Here is a 16469-nt window from a genome sequence, read left to right on the forward strand (position 1 = left end):
GAAATTCTCCTGAGGTAAATGACATGAGATGTGTGCTGAATAACAAAACTCACAACTTTTGGAAAAACTATAAGCAACTGAAATGGCTTCCTTTCATTTTTCTGGTTTGGAACATTGGAAGATAAATCCTATCTAGATCAACATCTTTGCTATCTGCTGGACTGTAAGGTTGCCCAACAAAGTACAAACAAGACCTGTTTCCAGAATCTCTAGTCCTTTCCTATTCCTTTTTTTTTTAATTATAAAACTTTCGGCTCTGTTTTATTAGCTGAGATATATCTATTAGTCAATTGCTTTTGTACAGAATAAACAGTGCACTGCAAAATAGCTACATATGTTTGGGTTCATCTTTAACAGTTTATTGCTATCAGTATAAGATACATTGCTCATTTTGATACTTGGGTCAAGGAAAAAAACACATGAAAAGGCACATGGTCTACACTACCCCTGCTTCATTGGGAAGTCTCCTCATGGAACTCTTTGGGTTTCTATAGTCTATGTTTGATTCTTTGTCAAGGCAGGTTTTCAATGAAATTTTGACTATCCATCATAGACAACTGATAATAGGTTTTGAGTTTTAATTTATGGCATTTAGATTATTAGGTGATTTCTGTCAAGAGGAAGAGCATAGGAACCCAGTCCTGGCTAGGTAAAAAGTGACAAGAAATTGAACTCTAATTCTTTTGGGAGTTTATGTATACAATTGCTCATGACTGTTTATTTGCCTGAAAATTTGGATGTGTCTAGGAATTATAAAACCTTTTTCAGAAGGTGTAAGATTATTTGTTTTGTCTTTCTGATGTGTCAGGGAATCCTCTCTGAGCATTCTTTCTGTTTACATCAATATGAATCACTAATTCTAAAGATCAGCACTCTCTTCCTCTGTCCCTCATTGGCATATATATGTATATTGACATTTATATTTATATGTATATTGACATATATATGTATATTGACATACATATATAAAAATATTGAGAGAGAATTCACAAAAATTTTCAGTGTCTGCAGAAAAAGACTGGGTACCAAAGATGGCCTTAATATGCCATACTCATAAATATTTTAGCTTTTATAAAATTGTATACTAAAAGGGAGTCTTAGCATGGAACTGAATATCTTTTCCTACTCAGTCTTCTATGATTTGGTTGCTATGACATTTAAAGGATTAAGTGATTTGAAATTCAGGATCTTTCAGGACTTGTAAGATACTTCTGTTTTATGGAAGACAACAACAACATTTATGACATTGTAAGTTGGACAAATTAGGTCAGAAAAAAGTGTGTTACAACCACATATATCAAATTTTATTATCTCCCAAACCCTAAGCAAGGTGAATTATTTAATACAAAACTGATGAATGATAATTTGACTGTATCACTATGATATGTTTGTATACACAGAATTAGTCAAAATTTGTGTCTTGATGATGTTTCTACAAATTTTATCTTTTTAGTTTTTACTTCACTATTGCTTAAATAATAAATTAAATAACCAGTTAAAAATATTAAAATGGTCAGCTATCTGCTGATGTTCTTGCTAACACTTAGAATCCTCAGTCTGCTTAATTTAGGTTTTCTGGTAGGAGTATAGAGGCATATTCTTGGGTCAAATATTCATATTTTACATATGAACAATAACACATAGAATTTGTTCTTTTTGTGCTCATTTGTTTAAACTTCACAAACTCACTAATCACATCTGGATTATAAAAGGGCACTGAATTAAAGAACTTGTGTTACAAGTTATTGTTATGTAGTTAGAAAAAGACAGAATAAGTTTCAGAATCCTGTTCTGTGTTAGTTAAAATTCTTTTTAAAATAACTACTGCATGTAGTAATTAATAGATAAACTTGTGGTGTTAGGAATAAACATTCACTTAGCAGCATATTTTATTCATAAAGTTAGATACTATTAGTTTTATTTTTACCTGCCTTCTCCATTTATTTGCATGCCTATATTTAAGGTCTCTGTTTTTTAAACTTGAAGATGAAAAAATACCTTCAGCAAAGCAAGACGGCACCATGGAAAGAATGGGAAAGACTGGGAGAGAATGATGGAAGGGGAGACATAGTTGAAAAAAATTGTACTCATTCCTCATTCATTACCTGATCCATGTAACTGTAGCCCTTCTGTATATCAACTTTACAATAACAATTTAAAAAGAAAGAACAATGATGAAATGGTAGCATTAAATTAAATCACAAATGCTAGGAAGAATTATAATTTCCAGATAATCACAATCCTGAAATGCAGCTATTTAAAAATTTCATTAAATTCATAAAAGCAAAATATTAAATGATTAAAGAGTGCTTAAGACGCATCAAGAAGCAAAATGAATAAAATATTATTTTATTTTTTGAAAAAAATAGAAATATTTTATTTACAATTTGTCATATATAGTCAACTGCATATAAATATATATGTATATGGGCATAAATATGTGTGTAAAATCAAATGCACATAAATATTTGCGTACTAGGAAATATACCATTTGTATATTATTGTAATATTGGATAAGTAATCTGAATGTTTCTGCACTGAGAAGTTGAGCATGTTTTGCTGTCCTTTGCTGATTAGTGTCGTGACACAAATCCTGCAATCCAATCTTGCTGCAATCCAACCATTAGCTATCCTGTGTGCCGCAACGCAGCAAATCAAGCTTAACTTCCCATGGTCAGACGCTTCACTGAGATCAGCAGAGACTATAATAAGGATAAGGACAGACTGTGCATAGAATAATTTTCCCACACTCTGCTTTTGTGTATCTTGTCTGGTGAGCCTATAGTCACTTCTGAGGCATTGACGCTAGGTGGCGAACAAAGACTAGATTTCTGCTATAGAGTCAGAGCCAAGTAAAATATTTTAACAGATAGGGTGATTTCTGCAGTTCTTGGTTGTCAGTCACCTGTCTGTAATGCCTGTTAAACTCATTTCACACGTCAAACTGGATTTGTACCCATCACTTTAGGGGCTATTGGTCCATTCCAATTTGAATGTGTGGTTCTTTTATGTCTTCAAGAGAAAATCATGCAACGTTTATTGTACGGTCAATAAATTGAATTTTAAACATGCATTGCCTTTTTGTAATCCTTCCAAAATCTTAATACAGGACTGAAGCACAACATAAGAGGTGAATTGTTTTTCTAATATTATAAATAGCATATGCATAGATGAGCATGGAAAAGCACATAACAAAAACAATTGTGATTATCTCTTGGTCTGAGATTATTAATGATTTCTTTTGGTACATAGATCTGACTCGAGGGCCTTGCACTTGTCTGATAAGCATGCTACAACTTGAGCTATGCCCACTAACTGTTTTTGTTCTTATTTTGATTTTGAGATAGGGGCTCCCAAACTTTGCTCAAATTGGCCTTGAAAACACAATCTTCTTGTACCTCCCTTGTGAATATCTGGAAGTACACTAGAAATTATTTTAACTCTAATCTCTCATACATACACACAATGTACATTTCTCATATTCTCCCCTCCCTCACATACACTATCTCTTCCCATTTCTATGCACTGATGCTCTGATGATCCCTCACAATAGCCCCCTTTTAAGGTTTATATATTTTTTTTATTTTTAAGGCCATATTATGCATGAGAGAGAAAATATACAAAGTATCTATTTCCCTGAACCTGGCTTACTTTGATTAACACAATAAGATACATTACCATCAATTTAGCTGCAAAGGATATAATTACAGTCTTCTTTATGAGTGAATACTACTCCCTGGCACACATATACCACATTATCTTTATCCATTCATCTTTCTTTTTTTCTTTCTTTGTTGTTCTGGTACTGAGGATTGAACTCTGGTCCTGGGCACTGTCCCTTAACTTTTTTACTCTAGGCTGATGCTCTACTGCTGGAGCCACACCTCTACTCTCTTCTTTTTGTTAGTTATTTGGGGATAAGAGTATCAGACTTTCCTATCCAGGCTGGCTTTGAACAAAGATCCTCAGATCTTAGCCTTTTGAGTGTCTAGGATTACAGGTGGGAGCTACGGGTGTCTGACTTCCATCCATCTTTTGATGAGCAATAGGCTGGCACCATCCTTGGCTATTATGAAAAATACCACGATAAATAAGGGTTTACAGGTGTCTCCACTTGTATGTTGACATTCCTTCCAATAAACGCTCAACTGTGTTATAGCAAGATCATATGGTAATTAGACTTTTCAAGGCGTGTCTTTATTATTTCCATAGGGGCTACACTAGTTTACAGTCCATAAGGATCCCTTTTCCCCAACATCTTTGCCATCACTTGTTTGTTTCTTGAAAATAGCCATTCTGGCTGATGGGAGATGGAATCTCAATAGTGTTTCCATTTTTCTCTCTTCTATAACTAAGGACGTTGAACAACATTTCATGAATTTATCAGTCATTTATACCTCATCTTTTAAAGACTGCCTGTTAAAGTCAAAACACTCAGTGTACATCTATGAAAATGGAAGTAAGAAACTTGAGGAATCATGTGGGAAGGTGGGAGGAGAATGGTAATAGAATGGTAATCTCTATCCCTGATAGAGATGCACTGTAAACATAAATAGACATGTTAAATTAACTTCCCCCTTGTGTAACTATTGGAAGATAATAAGGAAGAAAAAATCATGTTCATTTAACAATTGGATTTTTGCTTTACTAAAGTTTTTGAGACCAGCCCCCTTCTTCTTCTCCTCTTCTTCTTCTTCTTCTTCTTCTTCTTCTTCTTCTTCTTCTCCTCCTCTTCTTCTTCTTCTTCTTCTTCTTCTTCTTCTTCTTCTTCTTCTTCTTCTTCTTCTTCTTCTTCTTCTTCTTCTTCTTCTTCTTCTTCTTCTTCTTCTTCTTCTTCTTCTTCTTCTTCTTCTTCTTCTTCTTCTTCTTCTTCTTCTTCTTCTTCTTCTTCTTCTTCTTTTTCTTTCTTCTTCCTCTCCTCCTCCTCCTCCCTCCTCCACCTCCTCCCCCCTCCTCCTCCTTCTCCCCCCTCCTCCTCCTCCTTTTTGTTGGTTGTTGGGGCTTGAACTCTGGGCCTGGACGCTGTCCCTGAGCTCTTCAGCTCAAGGTGAGTTCTCTACCACTTGAGGCACAGTGCCACATCTGGTTTTCTGGTGGTTAATTGGAGATGAGTCGGATGGACTCTCCTACGGGGGCTGCCTTTGAACTGTGATCCTCAGCTCTCAGCCTCCTGAGTAGGTAGGATTAGAGGCATGAGCCACCGACTCCCAGCCCCAAAGTTTTTCTTCTTAATTTGATGCATTCCTAACTCATCAATTCTTACTGCTAGTTCCTTGTCTATATCTATATTTAAAATGTTTTCTATGTTTTCTCTTAGTGTTTTTAATGTTTGCATTGCAGTCTAGAAGAATATTTTAATTTCTTCAAATAAAAAATTGAATTCGCCCGGTGCCAGTGGCTCATGCCTGTAATCCTAGCTACTCAGGAGGCTGAGATCTGAGGATTACCGTTCAAAGCCAGCCAGGGCAGGAAAGTCCCTAAGACTCTTATCTCCAATAAACCACTAGAAAGCCGGAAGTGCTGCCATGGCTCAAGCAGTAGAGCACTCGCCTTGAGCTGAAGAGTGTAGGAACAATGCCCAAGCCCAGAGTTCAAGCCACATGACTGACAAAAAAAATTTTTGAATTCATTTTTATATAGAGAGGCAAGCATCTAATTTTAATCTTTTACATGAAAGCATAAGATTTTCCAAGTATCATTTTTCACTTAACTTTTAAAATTATCTTTAAGTAGTTGTACAAAGAAGTTTCCATTTAAGAAAGAAGTTTATGAATACAATGAATCTTGATCAGGGTCACCTCTTTCAACATTCTCACCCATCCCTCCCTTACCCACTCCTTCCTTCATGCTTCTTGATTTTGTAGGCTATACATTGGATTCTTCACTGCATTCTCCCCATTTTCTCCTCCACATTGTCCACTCCTTTCTTCTTGAGCACACCCTACCCCTTTCCACCCACTTTCTGGTGTTTTATTTTGCTGAATTTTGACTTTGTCTTCCTACGGAATTACACTGTGTGAGTTCTCCCTTGAATCTACCCCATTTCAGTTGCTATATTTGTACACACCTCCATACCACCCAACACAAGTATTATGTTTTTAAGAGGCTAACTGTTATCTACAGCATGTTTTGGAACCTTAGAGAGATATTAGATACTGTGCTATGTGAACTTATTTCTAGGTCCTGTCTTTCATTTCATTGCTTAACACATCAGCTTTTGCAACAATATCATACAGTTTTTGTCTCTATGGATTGGTAATAGGATTTGAAGTCAGGAATAATGAAACCTCCATCATTCTTTTTTATTTCAGGATTGCTTTGACTATTAGATTTGACAGCTCTGTTTCTGTAAAGAATGGCATTGAAACTCTAATGAGGATTGTGTTGCAATTTATATATCACATTTGGAAAGATAGCCACTTTCCCATTAATTCTGCCAATTCAGGAACTTAGAAGATTTTTTTCCATTGTGTAGTATCTTGTTCAATGTCATTATTTAGTTGCATAGTTTTCACTATAGAAACCTCTCACCATCTTAGTTAAAATAATTTCTTTATAATTTTGAGGCTATTGTGATTGGGGTTATTTCCTTTTATTCCTTTCTTTATAGGGTCATCACAGATATATAGAAAAGTGTTGATCTTTTCATGTTGATTTTGTCTGTGCCTTAAGAATTTTTATGTACTCTATTACTTTTTAAGTAAAGGGTGGAAATATGGGTGATTTGACTCCTTCCTTTTCTATTTGTATCCCTTTTATTTCTTTCTCTTGCTTTATTTCATAGGCTAAGAACTCAACCATTTATTTTATTGAATAAGTGTAGAGAGAGAAAGGAGGGCTTGGGTTATGAGGAATGGGGGAGAATGATAAAAGGGGTGATATCTACCAACATGCATTGTACTTACAAACTGATACATTGGATGGTAATCCCTTTGTACAACTACTTAAAAGAAAACAAACATAACTTAAAAAAAGAAAATTGTTGGAACTGGAGATCTTCATAAGGGAAAATATCTCATGTATTTACTTATATATGAATCTAGATCTAAAGCAATGAAGATAGTAATAATAATAAAAATAATAATGTCTATCTATCTATCTATATAGTTTAAAGTTAACATTCATTAAATTTGGTGGTTAATGAGTAACTTGAAGGTAAGGATGGTGGAGAAAGATGGAAGGGGGTGACTTTGATCTAGCTTCATTGCATTCATTACCTGTCTTAAAGACTTGTAATCTCTTTATAAAACTACTTAATAATAAAATAAAAAAGACTAGAGGTTAAAAAAAACACCATTGTCTCATTTCTTATTTTAGGGAAAATGCCTTTATTTTGGCCAGTTAATGAGTTGACTTTACGCTGGATAGAAGGGTTGTTAAGTACTGGATCTGAACAATAATCAGTCCTTAGTTATTAAGTAACTCATTAGTGCTACAGTGATGACCCCTGACACGTGAAAGTAAAAGCAGACATACAATTTAGCATTAACTGATTCACTTGCACTCTCAACACTAACTTCATTGTTATCTAAAATAAGGAATACCTCTAAAGGTAATTTTACTGAATGAACTGTTATGAAATCCATTTGAAACTTTTTAATAGCATCAGATAGTATTGGGAGAAGTTAAAATGTAAAGTGACAAAATCCCATAGGATAAGAAATCATAAACATTAGTAACTCCATTCCAATACATAATTAGATCCCATAGGTCACAGCTTTCTTAAATGATAATCTCTCTTAGTATTTCTTTGACTTTAAACACAATATATAAATTGCTTCCTTGAAAGTCCTTGAGAATTTCTCCCCAGTTATCCAGAATAAGCACAATTCATTATCTCTCAGAAGGCAGAAATGAACTACCTATAGCCAAAGATGAATAGCAATAAATGGAATCATACTCAGATACATCAACAGTCCCAATGTGCACTTCTACTTTGCATTTCACATCTGCAGTATGAAAACCATCATGTAAATAAACCACTTATGCAATAAATAAGGATTGATTAATTATAGCTTAGAGGAACTCAGAGTTGGACTTATTAAAAGTACAAGAATACAATGGTTTTGAATCTCATGCTGGCATCTGGTTTAGAGAGGCTTGGTAATATGAGTGACAGAATGAAAGACAAAGTGGCTATTGGAGAGGTCAGGCTACAATCAGACATCTAGAGAGTGGAGGATGAAATAATCTAAAGGTAACATGGGTCGGGGGCTTCCTAACTACTTTGCCAATATGCCACTGGCACAAGACTCCCAGTGGGACATATTTGGTTCTATTATTTTCTGCAAGATTTTTCTTCACTGTCTGTTTTTAATTGGATTCATCACCAGAAAGTGCCAAGGGGCCACAGTGCCCACAGCAAATCCTTCACTTTCACCTCCAACCCCCTCTGCTGTACTAAGCACAGACATACATGCAGGCATACATGTACTACATAGATACATACATACATACACACATACATACATGTATGCATACACACATACACAATTTACCACTTTAGAATCCCTGTGAAAATGTGTGAAGGGGGCATTATATTTTCCCTTGCAAATACCAAATAGAACACTCAAGATGAAATAGTTGGTGTGGTTTGAATGCAAGCCCTGTCAAGTGGCTTTATGCTAACTAAACATTCATCTGCTGGATAGATCCATGACTCAGTTGAAGGAAGCCTCCTTTCCACAGGCACTTCATACAGTCATCATGCTGCACAATTGGGCAACAGCATGCAAATCCTTATTGAATTTGCTGTCTCCATTTCCCTCGTGGGATGTGTCATGTGATGCTAATACTATTTTTGTATTATTAATATGAGAAATGGGAGGAGGCAAAGCAGAAAATCAAGGGACATTTTGCAACAAAGAATAAGTGTTTAAATAATTATTATTCAATAAGTTGAATGAAGAAAAATTGACTAAAGATAACAGAAAGGGAAAGGGGGAGTAATCACAGACTCATTCAAGCAGGGTAAAATCTTTAGAAAGTTATAAAGATATAGGATGAATAAAATGGTCATTGATAATGTAGTATGTCTTTTTAAAAGTAGGAAAAGTCAAACACAAAACAAGTATTTAAAGTAATAAATAGATTTGCCTTGATTTTAAGTTTTCATAGTGCATACTTTATAACAGATCGGTGAATAGTCTATATAATAGTATTATGCTATATTATTATCACTTGAAACTTCACATCAAAATGGAAAAATGGAAAAACAAGATGTATAATGAAAGTATTTGCACATATCCATAGATGTCCAGAGATTTATCCAAAATATATTAAAATAAATCCTTCAAATCAAAAAAGTATTTAATTTTGTAAAAGGGAAGGGATCCAAAGAAACAATTCACTGACAGAAAATATATACAGTCAATGACCAGTAAGGATAATGAAAAGTGTTAACACAAAAATGTAAAATAAAATCAGAATGAGATGCTACTAAATATCCAATGGAATGACTGAAATTCAGAAGCATGATAATATCAAAGGCTAGGGAGAAGGTAGAACAATCAAATCTCATTTAAGTTGCTTCCACAAAGACAAAACAGTACAATCGTTTGGGAAAACCCTTTTTTATTTTTCTTTTTGAAGTTTCATAAACAGTCATCGATTGAGCCTGTGACCCTATGTACCACTCCTCGGTGTTTATCTCATAGATATTAAAATATTGGCTTGCAGAGAACTATTTATTGTTATTCATTCTGAATATAAAGCAGAAACAAATGAGATATATTTATTGGCTTACTTCTTCTTCACCAGGGCTGCTTCTAGAAAGTGTCTTCCACCACTGCTGTGTCTAACTCAGACCTCATAAAGAACTGGAACAGCTCTCGATGGAACATTAAGCTTAGAAATAACTGGATAAATTCTTAGGAAACCTTTTGGAGAAAATGTTCACTTAACTATGAAACTGAGGACTCAAGCACTAAAATTCCTGAAGATGGTTTTGATGTATGTACCACGTGAAGGAGTAGAGGAAGCCTTGAATACAAAACCTCAAAAAAAAAGAAAGCTGTTGTAGAACTAGAGTTGCCTCAAGAGAAGATTCTAGCAAACAAATGGTTACCCTCTTACCTGTGGAAATGATCTATTGGCAGCACTTAAAAATATGTGAACACCAACCAAGATTGTGGAATGGAAGTTGTCTAAAATTTCCTCTCTAAATTCCCCCCCAAATGTATACATACCCATGAATAAGAAAAATAACTATGGTAGGACATTATTCTTGAGTACAAGAAGCTCAGGGACAGTGTCCAGGCCTGAGTTTAAGTCCAGGCACACACACACACACACACACACACACACACACACACACACACACACACACATGATCTCTAATCCTAACTCAGGATAGAACTTGGGGTAGGTAAATTTGAATAACACCTAAATTTCTTGTAAGCTATTCATTCTCTGCATTTTTAATTTTGAACTTTACCACTGAAATTAATGTTTCATGTACTATCATCATGTTTCCACTCTAGCTCAAAGTATGTGCAGTTTGATCATACTAACTGTGACATCTGAGACCATTAAGGTAAAATTATTTGTAGAACTGGCAATAATCTTAACTTTATTTCATCTTTCCTTACCCAAATATAGATTTCTTAGAAAAGCAAACTTGTATTTCCTATTCCGGTACATTCTTTTAGGAGTATGCATGTTCCTATAGTCTAATGCAGTAGCAATGTCAATAAGTTAAGACAATTGGGCACTGACCACAAAGTGTTCAAGATAGTACTGCTACCCTCAAATGCTAGAGACATAAGCATGTGTTGGTTTGGATGACATTATCTGAGTGGCACACTGATGGGAAAATAAAAAAAGCAGGCATTTGATCTGGATGAGCAATCATAAAGAGGGAGCTTTTAAGATTTTTTGAGAATTGAAACTGGCTTTGAAGTGTGATTCAGAAAATGGAATGCAAGAGCTGAGATAAAGGGAAATGACATCTCAGTGTTCGTGTGGAATAATGATATAGTTGTGACATCTCAGTGTTTGTGTGGAATAATGATCTAGTTGTAGCAGACAACATCTCAGCAAATGAGCAAATGGTCTGAATGGCAAAATTAACCTCAATGAAAATCTAGACATTACATGCTTTTGTTACTGTTATTTTCTTCAAATATTGCTTTGTTGAATTCATCTATTGTCTAAGTGAAATAGAATATAATAATGTTATAATTTTTATGATGGCAACTTTATAAACGGCTATTTAAATACGCTACTTCCCCTTTCATCTTTAGTGTAATTATACACAAAATGCAAACATACAAATGCACACATGAACACAGTAGTGCTGCTACTTACAAAGGAGAATGTTGAGCCTATCACACTAAATCTCTATTTCCATAATAGTTATTACCTATCCCTTTGTAGACATTGGCATCACCACCATTCTGCAATTTTAAAGTAAAATACTACAAAGTTTGTTTTAGTTTTCTTCTCAATGACTCTGTGTATTCCCTGCACTTGAACAGAGGGAAGACCAAATAATTTTATATTTATTGGTACTGTCAGAGTATAAGGAATTGTGATAAATTCTCATGATGATAATGTTACTTTTATAGTAAGTTAAAATTGATTAGCAAATAAAAATCCAAGTTTAGATAATATAGTATGAAATATCCAGATTAGAAATAGTTGGAAAAGTCCATCTGGAAAAAAAAGGCAGAGACAGGTCTGGGAATGTGGCTTAGTGGTAGAGTGCTTGCCTAGCATGCATGAAGGCCTGGGTTCAATTCCTCAGTACCACATAAGCAGAAAAAAACACCACAAGTGGCACTGTGGCTCACATGGTAGAGTGCTAGTCTTAGCAAAAGAAGCTGAGGTACAGTGTCTAGGCCCTGAGTTTGAGCCCCAAGACTAGCAAAAAAAAAAGGCAGGGACATTACCTGGGTCTAGTTCTATCTCTACACAATACTATTGCTAGTCCACAAGAGACAGCTGGGAGCTGAGCAGACTGGATTGGAAAACTATTACAGGAAGTCAGACACTCAGCAGGACTTTAGTTCAGGTGGAAAGGACATAAGCAATAACTAAAAGCAGCAACAAATAAATCTCTTTTGTTGTATGGTATTCAAAGGTAATAAGGAAATCAGGTAGAATAATAATCAGCCAAGCAGGTACTGGTGGTTCATGCCTATAATTCTAGCTCTCAGGAGGCTAAGAACTGAGAATCGCAGTTTAAATCATAGCAGGAAGTCCATGAGACACTTATCTCCAATAAACTACTCAGAAAAGTCTGGAAATGATGCTACTCAAGTGGTAGAGTAATAGCCTTGAGCACAAACAGGCTCACAGACAGTGCCTAGATCCTGAGTTCAAACCTCTATACGGCAAAAATAAAGAATAATAATTAGCCCCAGAAAAGGTTTGAAGAACAAATTTTCTCTACACTATGATTAAAACATATTGTTTGTTAATTTCTATCCCTGCTATTTGTTTATGGGCACCATGATGATCATTTTGTATTCTTGGTGTATTTTCAAAAATACTGAGTTCCTTTAGTTTACTCAATCTAACTGCATTATAGTTTTTCAAGAAATCATTATTAAACATATCCATTTCTAGACCACATTGTGCTTAAAATAGCACCATGATAAAAAAAATCAAGGACCCAATAAGTATTTAAAGAATAAAACATAAGTCATATCTGTAAGAAAATAAAGTTCTTTCTTTCTCTAGGTTTTAATGAAGAGATTATTTTCTATTATCCAGTTCAGCAATCAAGAAACCTATGACAACCTGCTTAGTTGTTCTTGGATTTCCAAGTTTTCCTCCCTAATCTCATTAATGCCCCCTTTACCTCCTTGTTTCTCAGAGTGTAGATGAGAGGGTTAAGAGTTGGAGTCACCACAGTATAGAAAAGGGTGAGAAACTTGCCCCGTTCATGTGCATATGGATTTTTGGGTTGAAGGTAGACCCCCGTGACCGTGCCGTAGAAGAGGGAGACCACCAGAAGGTGAGAAGTACAGGTGCCCAAGGCTTTCTTCTGTCCAGCTGTTGACTTTATCCTCAGCACTGCCTTCGCAATAGCACAATATGAGGAAAGGATAAGGATCAAGGGTGTCATCAGGAGAATAATGCTGGATATGAACATCTGGATTTCAATGTGGGTAGTGTCTGCACTGGAGAGCTGGATCAGGGCTGGGATCTCACACACGATATCATCTATCATCCGATGTAAGCAGAAGGGCAACTGCAGTGTGGCCGGAGACTGAATTAGAGACTGAACCAAGCCAGTGCCCCAGGCCAGGGTGGCCAGCTGCACACAGACTTTGGTGTGCATGATAGTTGTATATTGCAGTGGATGACACACTGCTACATAGCGATCAAGGGCCATGACAACAAGAAGGACACATTCGGTTGTCCCAAGCCACAGGAAGACATAGAGTTGAATGGCACAGCCAAGGTAGCTGATGTTCTTCTCCGAACCCCAGAAATTCACCAACATCTGAGGAACACAGCTGCTGGTGAAGCACAGATCCAGGAAGGAAAGGTTGGAGAGGAAGAAATACATGGGGATTTGGAGTTTGGGATCTTTCCAGGAAACAAGGATGATGACCATATTTCCTGAAATGGTCAAGCAATAAAAGATCAAAATGACCCAGAAAAGGACCTTCTCCAAATATGGCTTGTCGGAGAAGCCCAGGAGGATGAAATCACTGTGGCTGTCATTGCAAAGTGTGATCATAGCTTCTGAGACAATCGTCTCTTTGGAAGATGGCTCCAAAGTTGAGGATCAAAGACAGGAAGATGAGCAATATGACTCTGTTGGTTCTTTTTTGCTCAAGTACAAGATTTTCATTTGCTGTATTTGAGGAAAAAAATACAAGATCTTCAGTTTTGTATAACTTCCTTAGTAATGCTACACAAAATACCTCATTGGTAGAGAAAATCCACTTGCCAAATAATTGATACTTGTGTATTTACTGTTAAAATTAAATGTGTACCATACTTATTGCATACCTAATACATACATAAAATATATTCCAGTACATATGGTCTATTCTTTACTCTTTTTCTTTGGTTTTGATATTTTCCTGTGTCTTTGTACTTGCATTTGTCTTTCTCATTTTATTTGCCTTCTCTTCATTTGTCCCTGAATCATCTAGTTTCAAAAAAGATTTTCATTAGAGGACAATGTCTTAACCTAGCTGGCTTTCCCTAGGTAAAATGCAAGACATTTCTTCATCTCTGTTTCTGTTGAGATTAACCTCTTTTCCTGAAAATTTCAAGTATCCCTTAATTTTCAGCTCACCTCATCTGCTTTTGAAAACAGTACCCAACATGATCATTTAGAAGGTCAATGCCCTCTGCTTTCTGCACTTGCAAATGCAGGCTAGCACATTTGCATTTTCACCTTTGGAAGCAGATGCCTTTGTTAGCAATACAGTCCATCTCCTCAAATGAATGCTGGCGAACTTAGATTCATCGTACACATGCTGACAGTGGTCTACCTCAAGGGCTGTATATATCTTGGTCCCTATCCTAAGTCTCTGTCTAGTATCAAGGGAGCCCATTTGGCACACAGACAAGCGCCACTCAGAAGTGCAAGGATTTAATGGCTCTAGGGGAAATAAGACAATTGAAGATGGTACTGAGGGGATAAAATTTTCAGCCATTCTTCCATCCTATTAAAATGTCCTTTTATGCTTCTAATAGAGTTGAACTCATTGTATACAGCCTATTTCATCCCTTGCTTTTTTCTGTTTTTAAATATATTTTTTATTGTAAAGATACTATATAGACAGGTTACAGTTACAGGAGTAAGGTAATGAATCCATTTCCTATCAAGCATTGTTACCTCCTCCTTTGTTTTTCCTCTAATATCCTTTCCCTCCCTACCTCCTCAACACCCCCTCAACAAAGTTGTAAAGTTGGTTTCCAAAATAGTGTCTTGTGAACTATAAACCTGTTTCTTTGATGAACATTGATGCAAAACTTCTCATCAAAATTTTGGCCAATCCACTTCAACAATTTATCCAAAAAATCATACACCACGATCAAACAGGATTCATTTCAGGGATGCAAAGCTGGTTCAATATATGCAAATCAGTTAATAGAATTCATCACATCAACAACAGCAAGGATAAGAACCACATGGTTATCTCAATAGCTGCAGAAAAAGCATTTGACAAGATCCAACACCCCTTTATAATGAAGGTTCTGGAAAAATTAGGAATCCAGGGAACATTCCTCAATACAATAAAGGCTGTATATGACAAACCTACAGCCAGCATTATAACTAATGGTGAAAAACTAAAGCCATTTCCTCTTAACTCATGAACCAGACAAGGATGTCCACTCTCTCCACTTATCTTCAATCTAGTATTAGAATGCCATTACAGCAATAAGACAAGATGCAAACATAAAGGGGATCCAAATAGGGAAAGAAGAAGTAAAACTCGCCCTCTTTGCAGATGACATGATCTTGTATTTAAAGAATCCCATGGACGAAATAAGGCTGTGACTTAATGTGGCAGAGCACTAGTCTTGAGCACAAAAGCCCAGGAACAGCGCCCAGACCCTGAGTTCAAGTACCAGAACCAGAACCAAATAAATAAATAAATAAATAGTATATCAAGAAACAAAAAAAAAAAGAATCCCACGGACTCCACTCGCAAATTACTCAAGCTGATTCAAAACTTTGGCAAAGTAGCAGGGTATAAAATTAACCCTCAAAAATCAATGGCTTTTCCGTATGCCAACAATGAGAAAAGCGTGGCTGAAATTAGGAAAGCAACTCCATTCGTAATAGCCCCACAAAAAATAAAATGCCTAGGAATTAATTGAAGAAGTGAAGGACCTCTATGATGAAAACTTTAAAAACCTGAAAAGGGAAATCAAAACAGAACTTAGAAAGTGGCAAAAAACTCCCTAGCTCATGGATAGGAAAGATCAACATCGTGAAAATAGCAATACTTCCCAAGGCTATCTACAAATTCAATGCGATACCTATCAATATTCCAACCTCATTCTTTAAGGAAATAGAAGAGGCAATCCAAAAATTTATATGGAACAATAAAAGACCCCGAATAGCAAAAATGATCCTTAACAGAAAGAACAGTGCTAGAGGAATATCAATACCAAATTTCAAACTCTACTATAAAGCCATAGTAATCAAAACAGCTTGTTACTGGCACAAGAACAGACCCCAGGAACAATGGAATAGAATTGAAAACCCAGAAATGGACCTACAGACCTATAGCCATCTAATCTTCGATTAGGGAGCTAAAAAAATAGAATGGAAGAAAGACAGCCTCTTCAGTAAATGGTGCTGGCAAAACTGCTTAATCACTTGTAGAAAACTAAAGCTAAATCCTTATCTATCACCCTGTACCAGAATCAACTCCAAATGGATCAAAGACCCAGGAGTCAAAGCAGACACTCTGAAAACATTACAGGATGGAATACGAGAAACCTTAGGTCTCCTTGGCACAAGTCAAAATTTCCTTAATAGAGACACA

The 16469-nt window shown here is 35.9% G+C and overlaps 1 protein-coding gene across 1 annotated transcript; it reads right to left on the reverse strand.

Annotated features, from left to right (window-relative positions):
* Positions 1 to 12748: 12748 nt before the first annotated feature.
* On the reverse strand, positions 12749 to 13693 carry LOC122111210 (olfactory receptor 2H2-like). The gene has a single exon (XM_042683937.1). The coding sequence runs from the start codon at positions 13691 to 13693 to the stop codon at positions 12749 to 12751; it is 945 nt and encodes a 314-aa protein (XP_042539871.1).
* Positions 13694 to 16469: the final 2776 nt, after the last annotated feature.

Source organism: Dipodomys spectabilis, unplaced genomic scaffold (genome assembly GCF_019054845.1).
Source record: "Dipodomys spectabilis isolate Male_0828 unplaced genomic scaffold, ASM1905484v1 ptg000085l, whole genome shotgun sequence".
In the NCBI taxonomy this organism is placed as follows: Eukaryota; Metazoa; Chordata; class Mammalia; order Rodentia; family Heteromyidae; genus Dipodomys; species Dipodomys spectabilis.

Bases quoted from the DNA above. Each gene is read 5' to 3' on its own strand.
- LOC122111210 (XM_042683937.1), bottom strand. From the start codon at position 13,693: ATGATCACACTTTGCAATGACAGCCACAGTGATTTCATCCTCCTGGGC.